General features: G+C 49.8%; 1 protein-coding gene across 2 annotated transcripts in view; it reads right to left on the reverse strand.

Moving 5' to 3' along the window:
- FKBP15 (FKBP prolyl isomerase family member 15) overlaps positions 1 to 14459 on the reverse strand; it is a 37003-nt gene that overhangs the window by 16666 nt on the left and 5878 nt on the right. The window contains exons 2-17 of one of the 2 annotated variants that reach the window (XM_066580091.1): positions 12753 to 12862; positions 12518 to 12599; positions 9879 to 9948; positions 9697 to 9771; positions 8325 to 8423; positions 7487 to 7636; positions 6766 to 6834; positions 4947 to 5090; positions 4661 to 4788; positions 4495 to 4543; positions 4297 to 4416; positions 1234 to 1330; positions 1009 to 1118; positions 615 to 720; positions 365 to 474; positions 178 to 291 (exon numbers count right to left, since the gene is read on the reverse strand). In XM_066580091.1, coding sequence (XP_066436188.1) covers positions 178 to 291; positions 365 to 474; positions 615 to 720; positions 1009 to 1118; positions 1234 to 1330; positions 4297 to 4416; positions 4495 to 4543; positions 4661 to 4788; positions 4947 to 5090; positions 6766 to 6834; positions 7487 to 7636; positions 8325 to 8423; positions 9697 to 9771; positions 9879 to 9948; positions 12518 to 12599; positions 12753 to 12862 — 1633 coding nt within the window. The other variant, XM_066580092.1, reaches the window with a different exon arrangement.

The raw sequence follows: 14459 nt of genomic DNA on the forward strand, positions 1-14459 counted from the left end.
ATGTTACAGGCCTGCAGTTAAAGCAACTCTCCAGTCTTGGACAAAGAAAGATGGCTGCACTGCTTCTGACTACATGACGCACACCGTGTGATTAAATGCATCGGGTAATCAGAGAAGTGGTGCGACCATCTTTATTCAGGCCCTGAGGGTTGCTGTAAGCATTTGTCCAACTCCTACCTGGATGATGCGTTGGATATTATTCATGATCATCGCACTTTCCATGGTGATGGAGGATATTCCGGGCAGCAGATGTGAAGCTCCGGCTGAGTTTTCCTTCTGCAGGTTGTCCACCTGATCCAACAGACAAGAAAGTGAGGCAACAAGAAGAGGAGGACACTGCAGAACGGGCAGGGGGGCTGCATACCTTAGAGGCCAAGTTGTCTATTTTATCGATGACTTTGCCGATTGCCATCCGGATCTCTGTGCTCTGCTGTCTGGACTCCGTCATCAGGAAAGAAGTGACGTCACCTGAGGCTTAACAAATGAAAGACACAAAGAAAGGGGCTGCTATGTTAAAAAGCAACAGAGGCGGCAGCCATCTTGCTCTCCATCATCAATAAACACAGATAGTACAACAAGTATATACAGGGATATATGCAGGACTCCCTTTGTACCTTGATAAGTAGCCGGTTGCTGAACGGGCGCAGGGTAGACATGGCCAACAGGCTGCAGCTGGGTTGAAGGGTTCTGTGGATATGTATACTGAATTCCAGAGTATGGCTGAAAGACAATTAGATTGTTATATTATATACTACAGCGCCTGCAGGTTATAATGTAGCAACAATACACATCTGGACAAAGTATCAATGTCTGTAACCTAGCAGCAATTAATGAAACTGGGTGGGAAAGAAATCACTTCAAATGGGTAAAATAATGAGGTGTAAATATTAGTTGCAAATTCTCAATTTTTTTCAATGATTATTAACAACAACAACCTGCAAAACAGTGCCGGAAATAAATGCAAGGCTTGTAATACTCACTATCAACCACTAGATGGCGGTACAGTACCTGGAAGCCAGGAGCTGGCGCTGCCGGGACACCCTGGGAAGGAAGGTGCCCCATGGGTAACAAGGCAGCAGATGAGGTGGGGAGGCCGGATACTGGCTGCTGATGAGGCACTGCAGATGACAACCATGAAGATGAATGACAGAAGAGACGACCGCAAACTATTCTCAACGCTGCAAGCAAGTCAACATATAAGAAGGATCTGGAGCAGGCGAGTATATACAGTACCTGGAGCCGCTATATGGGGAGGGTGGCTGATCTGCTGGGTGGGCCGCACAGGGAGGGGAGCTGCCGGATGTGGCGAGATTCTCTGTGTGTTGGGATCCTAGAAGGGAGAAACGCTTTATAAAACCGATACCCAAACTCTTGGCTGACGCAGATAAGGACATCTCAGCTAGCAGGGCTATTAAAGGTATATGAAAATAGGTTTCATTCACTGTTGGCAAGCATAGATCTTCAAAGTGGCGAGGAAGGGAAATCTCCCCACTTCCATTCACATCATGAAAAAGATGCAAGAAGATCAGCAACGGGTCACAGAGCCGATGTAATGCATCAGTGTGGGCAATCCTGTGAGCCGAGGCTAGGCTCCGTCAGTCAGCGGGGTCTGCTGGTGCCCATCCTGTGGCAGATCCAGCACTGCCAAGCAGAGAGCCACCAGCGCAGGCGTGAGCCCAGCTACACTGACCAGGAGCAGCACAGCATTTCCTGTAGATACATTGTATCAGGTAAAACGCATCAGCCTGCAGGATTCCCTGGACTGGAAACAACTGAAGTCGTGACAAGTATTGGGTAAGGAAGGGGTTTCAGTCCTTGAATGCAAAGGAAAAATGTTCCATTCACTGATAGCAAGCAGAGATCTGGAGAATGGGTTTCAATTCCTAACCAGTCTTTTAGAAAGTTGCAAAACTTTTCAATATACAATGCATTTGAAAAGTCTGCAGACCCTCTTGCTTTTTGTTGTGTTGTGGCCTTGTGTCCCCATCATTCTGCACTCAGTACCCCATAATGACAAAGTGATAGGAGAACCTTTGACATTGTTTCTTCTTCTTTTTTTTAATTAAATGAAAAACCACCCTTTTGCATTGACATAAGTATCCACACCCCCGGGTCTGACACTTGTAGCTCTGGGGCTCACATTTCTCCTGATCATCTCTGAGATGTTTCTACACCTTGACTTGAGCCAGCTGGATTGAACGTCAGTGCTAAGAGAAAGAGAACAAAAGCCAAATCCATCCCTACAGTGAAGCCTGGTGGTGAAACATCATGCTGCAGGAGGGGAGACCGGTCAGGGTGGATGGAAACCAGGTGCCACTCATCACCAGCCCAATACCATTACTACAGTGAAGCATCATGCTGGGTGAGGGGAGACCGGTCAGGGAGGATGGAAACCAGGCGCCACTCATCACCTGCACAATACCATTACTACAGTGAAGCCTGGCAGTGGAGCATCATGCTGGGGAAGAGGAGACCGGTCAGGGTGGATGGAAACCAGGCGCTGCTCATCACCGACCCAATACCATCCCTACAGTGAAGCCTGGTGGTGAAACCTCATGCTGGGGGAGGGACGGAGAGTCAGGATGGATGGAAACCAGGCGCTGCTCATCACCTGCACAATACCATCCCTACAATGAAGCCTGATGGTGGGGCATCATGCTGGGGGAGGGGCGGCCGGTCAGGGTGGAGGGAAAGCCGAATTGAGTTTAGTACAGAGGTAACAAAAACCTGATCCAGAGCGTAAGGGACCTTAGAGCGGGCATAAGGGTCACCTTCTCACAAGACAATGACCCAAGACCCCAGCCAAGACAGCACAGAAGTGGGGACAACTCTGTGAATGTCCTTGAGCGGCCGGCCAGAGCCCTGAACCCAATGGGACATCTCTGGGGAGACCTGACAATGGCTGTCCACAGACGGCCCTCATGCAACCTGACAAAACGGCAGGAAATACCCAAATCCAAACCTTGTGGCATTATCCCCAAGAAGACTGGATACTGGGATCACTGCCAGAGGGGCTTCACCTAATACTGAGTACAGGGTGGGAATACTGGGATCACTGCCAGAGGGGCTTCACCCAATACTGAGTCCGGGGGTGGGAATACTGGGATCACTGCCAGAGGGGCTTCACCCAATACTGAGTCCGGGGGTGGGAATACTGGGATCACTGCCAGAAGGGCTTCACCCAATACTGAGTCCGGGGGTGGGAATACTGGGATCACTGCCAGAGGGGCTTCACCCAATACTGAGTCCGGGGTGGGAATACTGGGATCACTGCCAGAGGGGCTTCACCCAATACTGAGTACAGGGTGGGAATACTGGGATCACTGCCAGAGGGGCTTCACCCAATACTGAGTACAGGGTGGGAATACTGGGATCACTGCCAGAGGGGCTTCACCCAATACTGAGTACAGGGTGGGAATACTGGGATCACTGCCAGAGGGGCTTCACCCAATACTGAGTACAGGGTGGGAATACTGGGATCACTGCCAGAGGGGCTTCACCCAATACTGAGTCCGGGGGTGGGAATACTGGGATCACTGCCAGAGGGGCTTCACCTAATACTGAGTCCGGGGTGGGAATACTGGGATCACTGCCAGAGGGGCTTCACCTAATACTGAGTCCGGGGTGGGAATACTGGGATCACTGCCAGAGGGGCTTCACCTAATACTGAGTCCGGGGTGGGAAGACTTCTGTCAGTGCAGAACGGGAGTTATATTTATTTTTTACATTTACACAGATTTCTCCGGTTCCGTTCTCACTTTGTCATTATGGTACTGAGTGCAGAATGAGGGGGGTGCAGCAGGGGCTGAAGACTTAACAAGTAACTCATATAATGATACGTATTTTTTTTTTTTTTACATGAAATCCATTTAAAGGGTCTTCCGTCAGTAAGATATTGATGACTCATCCTGAGGTTAGGTTACCAATATCTGATCAGTGGGGTTCGCTGCCGAGGACCCCCTTACCCCCATCAGCTGTCTGGGTGAGCACCTTCACGGCATACCACATATAGCACCGCGCAAATTGTAGCAGCTGTGCCCGATATAGCAGCTCAATTCCATTACCTTGATTGGCAGTGAGCTCCTCTTAGGCCATGTGACCGATGAGCGCAATATCACAGGCCTGAGAATAGATCGTAGTGCCCACCAAAGTGCCGCAGCCTCTTCAAAACAGATCGGTGGGGATCCCGAGCAGCAGACCCCCACCGAGCCGGTATTTACAAGCTATTCTGATGGCGGGTCATCAATATCTTAGTCTTTCTCTCGTGCCACAAACCTGTATCATTACAGGAAATACCTCAATCTCTGAGTCACTGGAGTCCGGCTGTGGGGTGGAACTTCCCGCAAGGAAGGGCAACATGGGCTGACCCATTTTAGCCATACGGGAGATCAGCTTCGCTTTCGCCATATCGGGATTCTGCAAAATAACAGAAAAGCCAATGATCAGCGATAGTCTAAATGTGTCAGAGGTGACGGAGCCAACAAGGCGACTTACTGCCAGCTGCTCACTGATGGAGTTTGACTTGGCTCGAACATCCGGATCCCTGCAGAAGAGAACGAAAGTACAAGTGATTCTGCTGCTCAGGAGTCTGGGAAAGCTGGGTGATCGACTGTAAGGGATCTAGGACGGAGTCATGCTGGTTGCAGGCAGTAGGATGTACCCAGGTTTAGGTGGCACCGATGTTGGCGGCTGGGGAAGACTCTCAGCAGGAATACTGTCTGTAATGGACACTGGGGAATCCCGCGAGCCGATGCTCTGCCGGTCCGCCGTCGGCTCCTTCTGCTTCATCTGAAACGGAGAACGTCGGACATTTATTTTTGCATTAGTCACTATAGCCGCTGCGTCCTACATAAGCAGTGACATCAGCCGTACCTCCTCATGAAGCATCCATATGCCTCTCGCCCCAGTATAACCTAAATGACATACGTTACTTGAATATCACTCACCCGCTTCACTTCCACCTCGAAGACCAGGGTGGCATTGGAGGGAATTCTGCCGCTCAGCCCCTGAGAACCGTAGCCAAGCGCCGGCGGGATCACCACGAGCCTTTTACCGCCTTTCTTCATCCCCAACATTCCCTCCTCCCAGCCCTGGACGACATGGAGGAGACAAAGAGGAAGAGGTCACCCATCCTGCGCGCCATGATGCCGGTACCACTACTTCCTGTTCTTAAAGTAGCTTCCTACAGTCTCCGATTGGTGGGGATCCGCCTCGCCACCCCCAACAAATACTAATGGTCCAATATAAGATAACACTTTAACCCCTTCCCTCCCCAGAAGGTAAATGTACATCTAGGCTGGGAAAGGGTTCCTGTGAACGGCAGTAAATTTACATCCTATGGATGGTGCAGGTTCAGCGGCCAAGCCCACATCATCCGCCGCGGGAGTCATCTGGCACCGATCACTACTGTTAACTCCTTCAATGCCATTATCCATATTGATCATGCATGTAAACTGTTCAGAGGGAGGGTGCCATGTAAATCACAAAGACCCTATGGGTTGCCATAGCAACTAGATGCCAAACAATGGCGTCCAGGTTTGCCCTGGACTGTAAATAGCTATGAGAAGCGATAATGATGTATTATTAGTAGGACCAAAGCCCCGCAGCTAGAGACCCCACAGGGTCACAATCGTACCGACCCGCAGAAAAAAAAAAAAACATATCATGTCATTTTATGCTCCATGATTAACACAGAACTGAGGTTTTATTCCTGCCCTACAAAAACTCATCAAACAGACTGGACCGACATCAGCCTGGGAGGATTTAGGGATCCTGCCCAGAGGCGCAACTAGAAGCTCTTGGACCCTGCTGCACAATCTATAACTGCGCCCCCTACCTACCACGTGCGGTTTATAACACCGGTGTCTTATGTGATAGAGGGCCCTTTGGGCCCCGAAGGCTCCAGAGCCCGATAGCAGCTCCTATAGTTACACCCTGATCCTGCAGAAACAAGCTGATCTGCCAAGGAACGAGAATTTGCCCATTCGTCGGAGGATCGCTGGTCCCTGCAGGCCATGTCCCCTCGGGGCAGATTTGCCATGGAACGTCCGTGCGGATCCTCTTTATGGAGAATCTGCAGCATTTACATGAACAACGAAGGGGATGAGATTTTGAGAAGCCCCCCCACACGCTGCAGGCTACTTACATGCACAGCATGCCAATTTTAGCAACATTTCCGCTGCGGAATCCACCTGGTTCGGGTTTTGATGCAGAATGTCCACTGCTGTCACTCCGCAGCAAATCCGCCCCGTGTGAACACGCCCGTACACCGCCCAATTGTGGGAAGAAAAGGGTCTCAAGTTCGGCTCAGTTCAGTAATAGGGCCAAAAAAGGACCATTACTGCTGCAGTCTAAGTGTGCCAATCACTGCCCTAGCAGGTCCCTGGCTCATGCCCATGAACACATCGGTAAGACGCTGCAGGTTCTACCAATGTTTGGCTGCGAGTGCCCTGCGTATAAAACGCTGCCTATACGCAATGTATTGTGTACGGACAGAGTCACACGCCGCCTATACCAATATATAGGGCTCAGAGACAGAGCGTGCGGCCATCTGTATCTATATGCAGCGTCTAAATGCACACGGATCAATGAAAGCCTATTGATTATCATTGACTCCATCCACCGCGTATCGCACGGCCGTGCAACGCTCACATGGTGAAAACACGATTGTGGACATGAGCCCTAGATAAGACAACAGCTAGAGAATGGCCTACACCAACCCATGCCAGGTACGACCGCGGCTGGAAGGAGAGGTTGGGGGATCACCTTAATCACTTTCCCGGAGCCGAGCTTCAGGCGCAGCAGCTTGTCCTTCTGAACGTTGGAGTCAAACATCTGGAATCAAAGTAAGGAAGTAGAAACAAGTGCAGCAGGTTCACGGTACAATCCTGGGGGCTTCACTCCCTCTAATCAGGACAATCCTTGCAGGCGGAGCTCTACTACAGGTGTTACATGAGTGTTACCCAATGGCTTGGCACTCCGGCATATGGGCATTAGGGGCCCTTTACACGAGACGACCTGTTTGGCGCAGATGCCCGACCGGTCGTCCCAGCGACAATCGATGCTGTGAATAGAGGCGGAATGTCCGGGGATCATTCCACCACCACCCTCACCCCGCCCACCTACCTTCACAATAAACAGGCAGTCATTCATGGGTGAACGACTACCTGTTTACACGGCCGATCCGCAGTTCAGTTTTCTGAATACAGAAACTAGATGAATGAGAAGCGAACAACTTAGTTGTTCAGTTGGGCGGCATTTACACTGGATGCAGGAGTCTGAGAGATATCGGCCCGTGTAAAAGGGCCCTTAGACGGATGCAGCGCAGCGAGCTCAGATGTAAATCGCTTCTCCATCTGAAAGGGCTGCAGCTCCACTTGTACTCAGAAGCCCCTTCATTAGCGGGGACCATGAGGCCGCAGCCGTGTAATGAGCTGGACCCCTCCATGTGTAGTCCCCTCACCCTGGGTAGTCAGCAGCGACGTACCTGTCCGACTCCGTGGTTCTGCAGTAACCAGCCTGTGTAAGAAACTTCCATCAAGTCTCCAACATCCGCTGCTGGTCCGTCACCGAGGAGGAGATCCTGGGAGACGACGCCATCTACAGACGGGGCGCTGTTACACTTGGCGAGGCAGACCTGTGACAAGCGAGGCACACAAGGCTACTTATAGACAGAATGAAGCAGTGACGTCATCGCCGGCTCGTTCGCTCTCGTGGAGCCTGCAGACAGGCAGATTCATCATGGACTCCTTCAACAAGGAGCGTTCAGCGTTTGATTCGCTGTATAAGCGAACGTGAAGATCGGCGCTAAAACTGAGCGAGAAAACCAGGATTTTTAGGTCTGCATTGAAGGAACGACGAGAAGCAGAAGATTCTTGTTTGCCGCTCAGTCGTTGGCTCGAACAATTATCGTTTGCCTTCACTCATTTCAGCAAGGCTTTGAATGATTCATTCCATCTAAGCCCCGTTAGACACATCAGATCATCCACAGCATCCACATACATACATACAGCCGCCCGCACACACATACATACATCTATATAGCCGCCCGCACATACATACATACATACATCTATATAGCCGCCCGCACATACATACATACATCTATATAGCCGCCCGCACACATACATACATACATACAGCCGCACGCACACACATACATCTATATAGCCGCCCGCATACATACATACAGCCGCCACGCACATACATGCAGCCGCACACACAGCCGCGCACGCACACATACATACATACATACATACATACATACATACATACAGCCGCCACACACATACATGCAGCTGCACACACAGCCGCACACGACTCACCTGCTTACTGAACTCCACGGCCGCCGTTTCGGACTCGAACATGACAGACCAGCTCTGCCTCTGGTCATCGTAGAAAGCGGCGTAATTATTAAGCTGGACCTGAGGAAAGCAGACGACAGCCGTAAAGGGAAATTCACAGACTTTAAATCTGATGAACTATCCTTTAACCCCTTAGTGACGCTGCCTATTTTGGCCATAAGAACCCGACGATCTTTGGGGGATTTTCATTTCCACATTTAAAGCCCTGTACTTCTCCCATCGCGGTGGTCTGAGGGCTTGAAGCGAGGAAAGCGGTGGTTTTTATTGGTACCATGTTTGGGGCACATATAATGTATTGTAGAGCACTTATTAGCTTTGGAGGGCCAGGAAAAGGACCCCTCCCCCCTCAATTCCGCCATTGTGGGTTTTCTTTTTTTCTACAATCATGCAGCATTAGTTACAGGATAACATTTTTTCGGCGGGTCGGTACATTATACATTTAAGGTTTTTCCACTTTTGCTCAATAACTCTTTTTGGGGAATGTTTTCCCATAACTTAGGATTTTTTCATGGACTTTTTTTACATGATGAGCTCTAGTTTTTATTGTCACCATTTTGAGGTACAAACAGATTTTTTGATCACTTTAATTGTGATTTTTGGGAAGTTGAGAGCATCGATCTTGGTTCCGAGGCTGTATTTTTGTTATGAGGTTGGTTCTGGTACCGTATCTATTCACTGAGCGGTTCTAGTGCGAGTATGCTGCAAACTTGCGTTTTCTATTTAAGCCAAACAGGGGCAGATTGCCCATCAGTACAATATTATATATATATTACACTGGATGAGCTGTCGGAGAACTGATGCCCAACACTCGTCCCTGTGATGCTCGCTCCTGCGCTGTTACACAGGAGCGAGGATCATTGGCATCACTCACAGCGCTGCCGGAATGGAGGTTGGGCGGCCGGAGAGCGCTCTTCACCCGGTCGCCTCCATTCACAGTAAGCAGGCAGTCATTCAAAGGTTCTTGTTCAGTCGCTGCATCCGTTTACACAGGACGATCATGCCTCAGATTCCCGTGGGCCACAACCTCACGCCGGCGCTGTTCCGGAGTTTATCCTGTGCCCATGCCATACACCCTAAGAAAGGGGCAATCTTTCTGTTGAAGAAGCCCCAGATCCGGCAGGCGGCCTGTAAGCTGGCGGGCCACTCATGAATATTCATGAAGAGCCCGATCACTGCTGACCTGCATACGTGACGGATCCATTACAGGTCGATTAAAAGGTTTGTTGGACTGGCATCCAGTTTCTAACAAGCGGCATTGTTCTACGGCATCTGAGGAGGAAGACAGACGCTGGGGATTTAGATACGGCATCTCATATCACCACCGCGGACTTACTGTGAACACAAATCCAGGATGTATCCGGACGGCGGCCACGGGCTGCTGCTGGCTGATGTAGAGCAGGATCCGGTACTGCAGAGGGGGAGGGGATCAGAGATACGGAGGGGTCATATAGATCCTGCGAGCGAGGGCATTATGTACATGTAACCCCGCACCCCCGTTACCCCTCCTCTACTCACCTCCTTAGTAGTATGAGTACCCAGAACTGCTGCCCCAAACTTGCCCTGCTTCACAAACTGCCCATTCACACTGCAGAGAGAGGAAGAGAGACGAATCAGACCAAGTCCAGCCATAATGTCAGCGCCGATGCAGGATTATATGCCGATGGCCGATCCTCAGAGCAAGTGCCAACGTGTGATCAGCAGCACTCTGACTGCCAGCGCTAGGCAAAATACACGGATGGCAGCAAAAGTGTGGCATCTCATCACCCTTATTTCCCAGAAACAGCTCTGCTAGATATTGCAGGTCACCCCTGTATACATATATTACTTATCTTACATCCCGTATTATCCTCCAGAGCTGCACTCACTATTCTGCTGGTGGAGTCACTGTATACATACATTACTTATCCTGTACTGACCCCGAGTTATATCCTGTATTATACCCCAGAGCTGCACTCGCTATTCTGCTGGTGGAGTCACTGTGTACATACATTACTTATCCTGTACTGATCCTGAGTTACATCCTGTATTATACTCCAGAGCTGCACTCACTATTCTGCTGTGGAGTCACTGTGTACATACATTACTTATCCTGTACTGCTCCTGAGTTACATCCTGTATTATACCCCAGAGCTGCACTCACTATTCTGCTGGTGGAGTCACTGTGTACATACATTACTTATCCTCTACTGATCCTGAGTTACATCCTGTATTATACTCCAGAGCTGCCCTCACTATTCTGCTGGTGGAGTCACTGTGTACATACATTACTTATCCTCTACTGATCCTGAGTTACATCCTGTATTATACTCCAGAGCTGCACTCACTATTCTGCTGGTGGAGTCACTGTGTACATACATTACTTATCCTCTACTGATCCTGAGTTACATCCTGTATTATACTCCAGAGCTGCACTCACTATTCTGCTGGTGGAGTCACTGTATACATACATTACTTATCCTGTACTGACCCCGAGTTATATCCTGTATTATACCCCAGAGCTGCACTCACTATTCTGCTGGTGGAGTCACTGTGTACATACATTACTTATCCTGTACTGATCCTGAGTTACATCCTGTATTATACCCCAGAGCTGCACTCACTATTCTGCTGGTGGAGTCACTGTGTACATACATTACTTATCCTCTACTGATCCTGAGTTACATCCTGTATTATACTCCAGAGCTGCACTCACTATTCTGCTGGTGGAGTCACTGTGTACATACATTACTTATCCTCTACTGATCCTGAGTTACATCCTGTATTATACTCCAGAGCTGCACTCACTATTCTGCTGGTGGAGTCACTGTATACATACATTACTTATCCTGTACTGACCCCGAGTTATATCCTGTATTATACCCCAGAGCTGCACTCACTATTCTGCTGGTGGAGTCACTGTGTACATACATTACTTATCCTGTACTGATCCTGAGTTACATCCTGTATTATACCCCAGAGCTGCACTCACTATTCTGCTGGTGGAGTCACTGTGTACATACATTACTTATCCTGTACTGATCCTGAGTTACATCCTGTATTATACTCCAGAGCTGCACTCACTATTCTGCTGGTGGAGTCACTGTGTACATACATTACTTATCCTCTACTGCTCCTGAGTTACATCCTGTATTATACCCCAGAGCTGCACTCACTATTCTGCTGGTGGAGTCACTGTGTACATACATTACTTATCCTGTACTGCTCCTGAGTTACATCCGGAATTACACTCCAGAGCTGCACTCACTATTCTGCTGGTGGAGTCACTGTATACATACATTACTTATCCTGTACTGCTCCTGAGTTACATCCTGTATTATACCCCAGAGCTGCACTCACTATTCTGCTGGTGGAGTTGCTGTGTACATACATTACTTATCCTGTACTGCTCCTGAGTTACATCCGGTATTACACTCCAGAGCTGCACTCACTATTCTGCTGGTGGAGTCACTGTATACATACATTACTTATCCTGTACTGATCCTGAGTTACATCCAGTATTATACTCCAGAGCTGCACTCACTATTCTGCTGGAGGAGTCACTGTGTACATACATTACTTATCCTGTACTGATCCTGAGTTACATCCAGTATTATACTCCAGAGCTGCACTCACTATTCTGCTGGAGGAGTCACTGTGTACATACATTACTTATCCTGTACTGATCCTGAGTTACATCCTGTATTATACCCCAGAGCTGCACTCACTATTCTGCTGGTGGAGTCACTGTGTACATACATTACTTACCCTGTACTGCTCCTGAGTTACATCCGGTATTACACTCCAGAGCTGCACTCACTATTCTGCTGGTGGAGTCACTGTATACATACATTACTTATCCTGTACTGCTCCTGAGTTACATCCTGTATTATACTCCAGAGCTGCACTCACTATTCTGCTGCTGGAGTCACTGTGTATGTACATTACTTATCCTGTACTGCTCCTGAGTTACATCCTGTATTATCCTCCAGAGCTGCACTCACTATTCTGCTGGTGGAGTCACTGTGTACATACATTACTTATCCTGTACTGATCCTGAGTTACATCCTGTATTATCCTTCAGAGCTGCGCTCACTATAGCTACACATAGAGTATGGTGGAGCTCCCTGGAACGCTGGTTCTGTACAGTGAGGAGACCAGTCCCGGTCAGCACTTACTATTTATAGGCATGGACCGCCGTAGCGTAGAGCACGGTTGGCGCAGTGCCGCTGGCTCCGGGCGGCTTGGGGGATTTTGGACCTGGAAGATGAATAAAGAGATGTGAGCAGAATGCGGATATTATTGCTCGCCGCCTCCCTTCCTGAGACCCCCCGCCGGCTCCCACAATTGTATCAAAGCTTTAATCCCCACAGTAGTAATGTGGGGTCCCGCGCAGGAGACCAGTGTCCTCACCCGCTGGCACCGCGCCCTTCTTCGGCTGCTTGGGAGCAGTATACTGGAAGGATTCATTCCCTTGCCCGGAGCCCGTCTGGTCCATGCCAAACAGCGACGCCAGCTTCGCCCTGCAGAGGGAATCACACATAGGACTGTAAGACAGCTGGGTGATGACATAGCAGGGTGGCACTCCGCTCCGCTTTCCCAGAGCCACGACTGGCATATTATAGCTAGGAGGGCATCACTGTATAACTAGCAGATCTGCCAGGCAGCGCCGCCATAAAGAGTGGGTTATATTGGGGTCACACAGCTTTCCAAGGACCAGATGAGGGGGTTGAGCCGTTTTTACTCCTAGCACTTCTGCGCCGGTCTGCTTCAGTTCGCCATTGTTTAACCCCTTAGTGACCGGCCTATTCAAGTGATTGCCATCATCACATTGCAGTGACTACAGCCGTATGAGGGCGCGTGCCATGAGAGGTACCTCTTACTGGTCGCACTCGGGGGTCCATATAAAGCGTTCCGGGGGCTTGTAGTGTTTATTGGTCATCGGGCACACGCGGCCGCTGCACTGATTTTTATGCCGTTTTATTCCTTCTCTAGGATAATACACTGCATTACTTCTGTACTGCAGTCTAAGCCTATGACAGCGGCCTATAAGGTCCCGCCTCCATGATTACAGCGTGTAAGGGGTTAAACTGCCGGGATCTGAGGTTTCTCCCCTCCTGGCAGTTAGAGCAGGAGCCGGGCTGTCAGTAGTCAGCTGAGCCACAAGATGTGTGCGGGTTTACAGCCCATTCGTGAGCACTGTAAAAAGGTGCATCGCAAATGGGTTAAGATCTCTGCTTGCTGTCAGCAAACATGATCATTCTTTATATCCAAAGGCTGAAGATTTCTACAAATCTCATACGGTCGGCTGTCCACGGGCGTCGCGATATACCGCCGCGGGAGCCGCCGCCGCCGGGGAGCATCAGGTCCCCACGATGGTCTGCGATGAACCATCGCAGAAAGTCGCCACAATTCTTACATGCGATGTTCCCGCTGCGCTCTGGGAGGCGCTTTCCATAGTTCTCCTGCGTTCATCGTGTTACCCGCGTGCGGATCATCACCCGTGGGCTGGAGGAAGACTTCTCACAGCTGAGGGTTTGTTCCAATTGTATCCTGTCTGAAGAATCCTCTCAGGTACATCCCACATCAGCGCAGACCGCTCCTGCGCCGCCAGTTTGTTACAATGTATCAGGCTGGAGTGGGTGGATGCAACTGGAGCAAACCCTGAACTGTATGACGTAGCTGCATGTATTTCACTGACAGCAATCAGAGGTCTGGTTGCCGAATCACGCACCTCCCTGGTGGGCGGCTCAAATATTTCTGCAACTTGCTTTCTATTTCAATTCTCCATTAACTCTCTGCTTGCTGTCAGTGAATTAGATCAAGGCTCCTTGGCAACCAAAGGCAGAGAACTTGTACAGATCGCATGCTTCTCACAGCGGAGGGTTTGTTACAATTATATCTAGTATGAAAAATCCTGGCAGCGAAGTACATCAGCAGCGCCGACCGCTCCGGTCCTGTTTGTTACAGTGTATCAGAGGAGGCAGAGATGTATCCGTCCGGGTCCCAGAGGATCATGTAGGCTGGATACCATTGTAACCAACACTCAGAGGTGAGAATTAAGAGGTGTGAGGCTGCTTGAGGCCCCTGGGTGCGCCCCTTCACCGACAGAAAGCAGAG

This window comes from Eleutherodactylus coqui, chromosome 10 (genome assembly GCF_035609145.1).
Source record: "Eleutherodactylus coqui strain aEleCoq1 chromosome 10, aEleCoq1.hap1, whole genome shotgun sequence".
NCBI classification, from domain to species: Eukaryota; Metazoa; Chordata; class Amphibia; order Anura; family Eleutherodactylidae; genus Eleutherodactylus; species Eleutherodactylus coqui.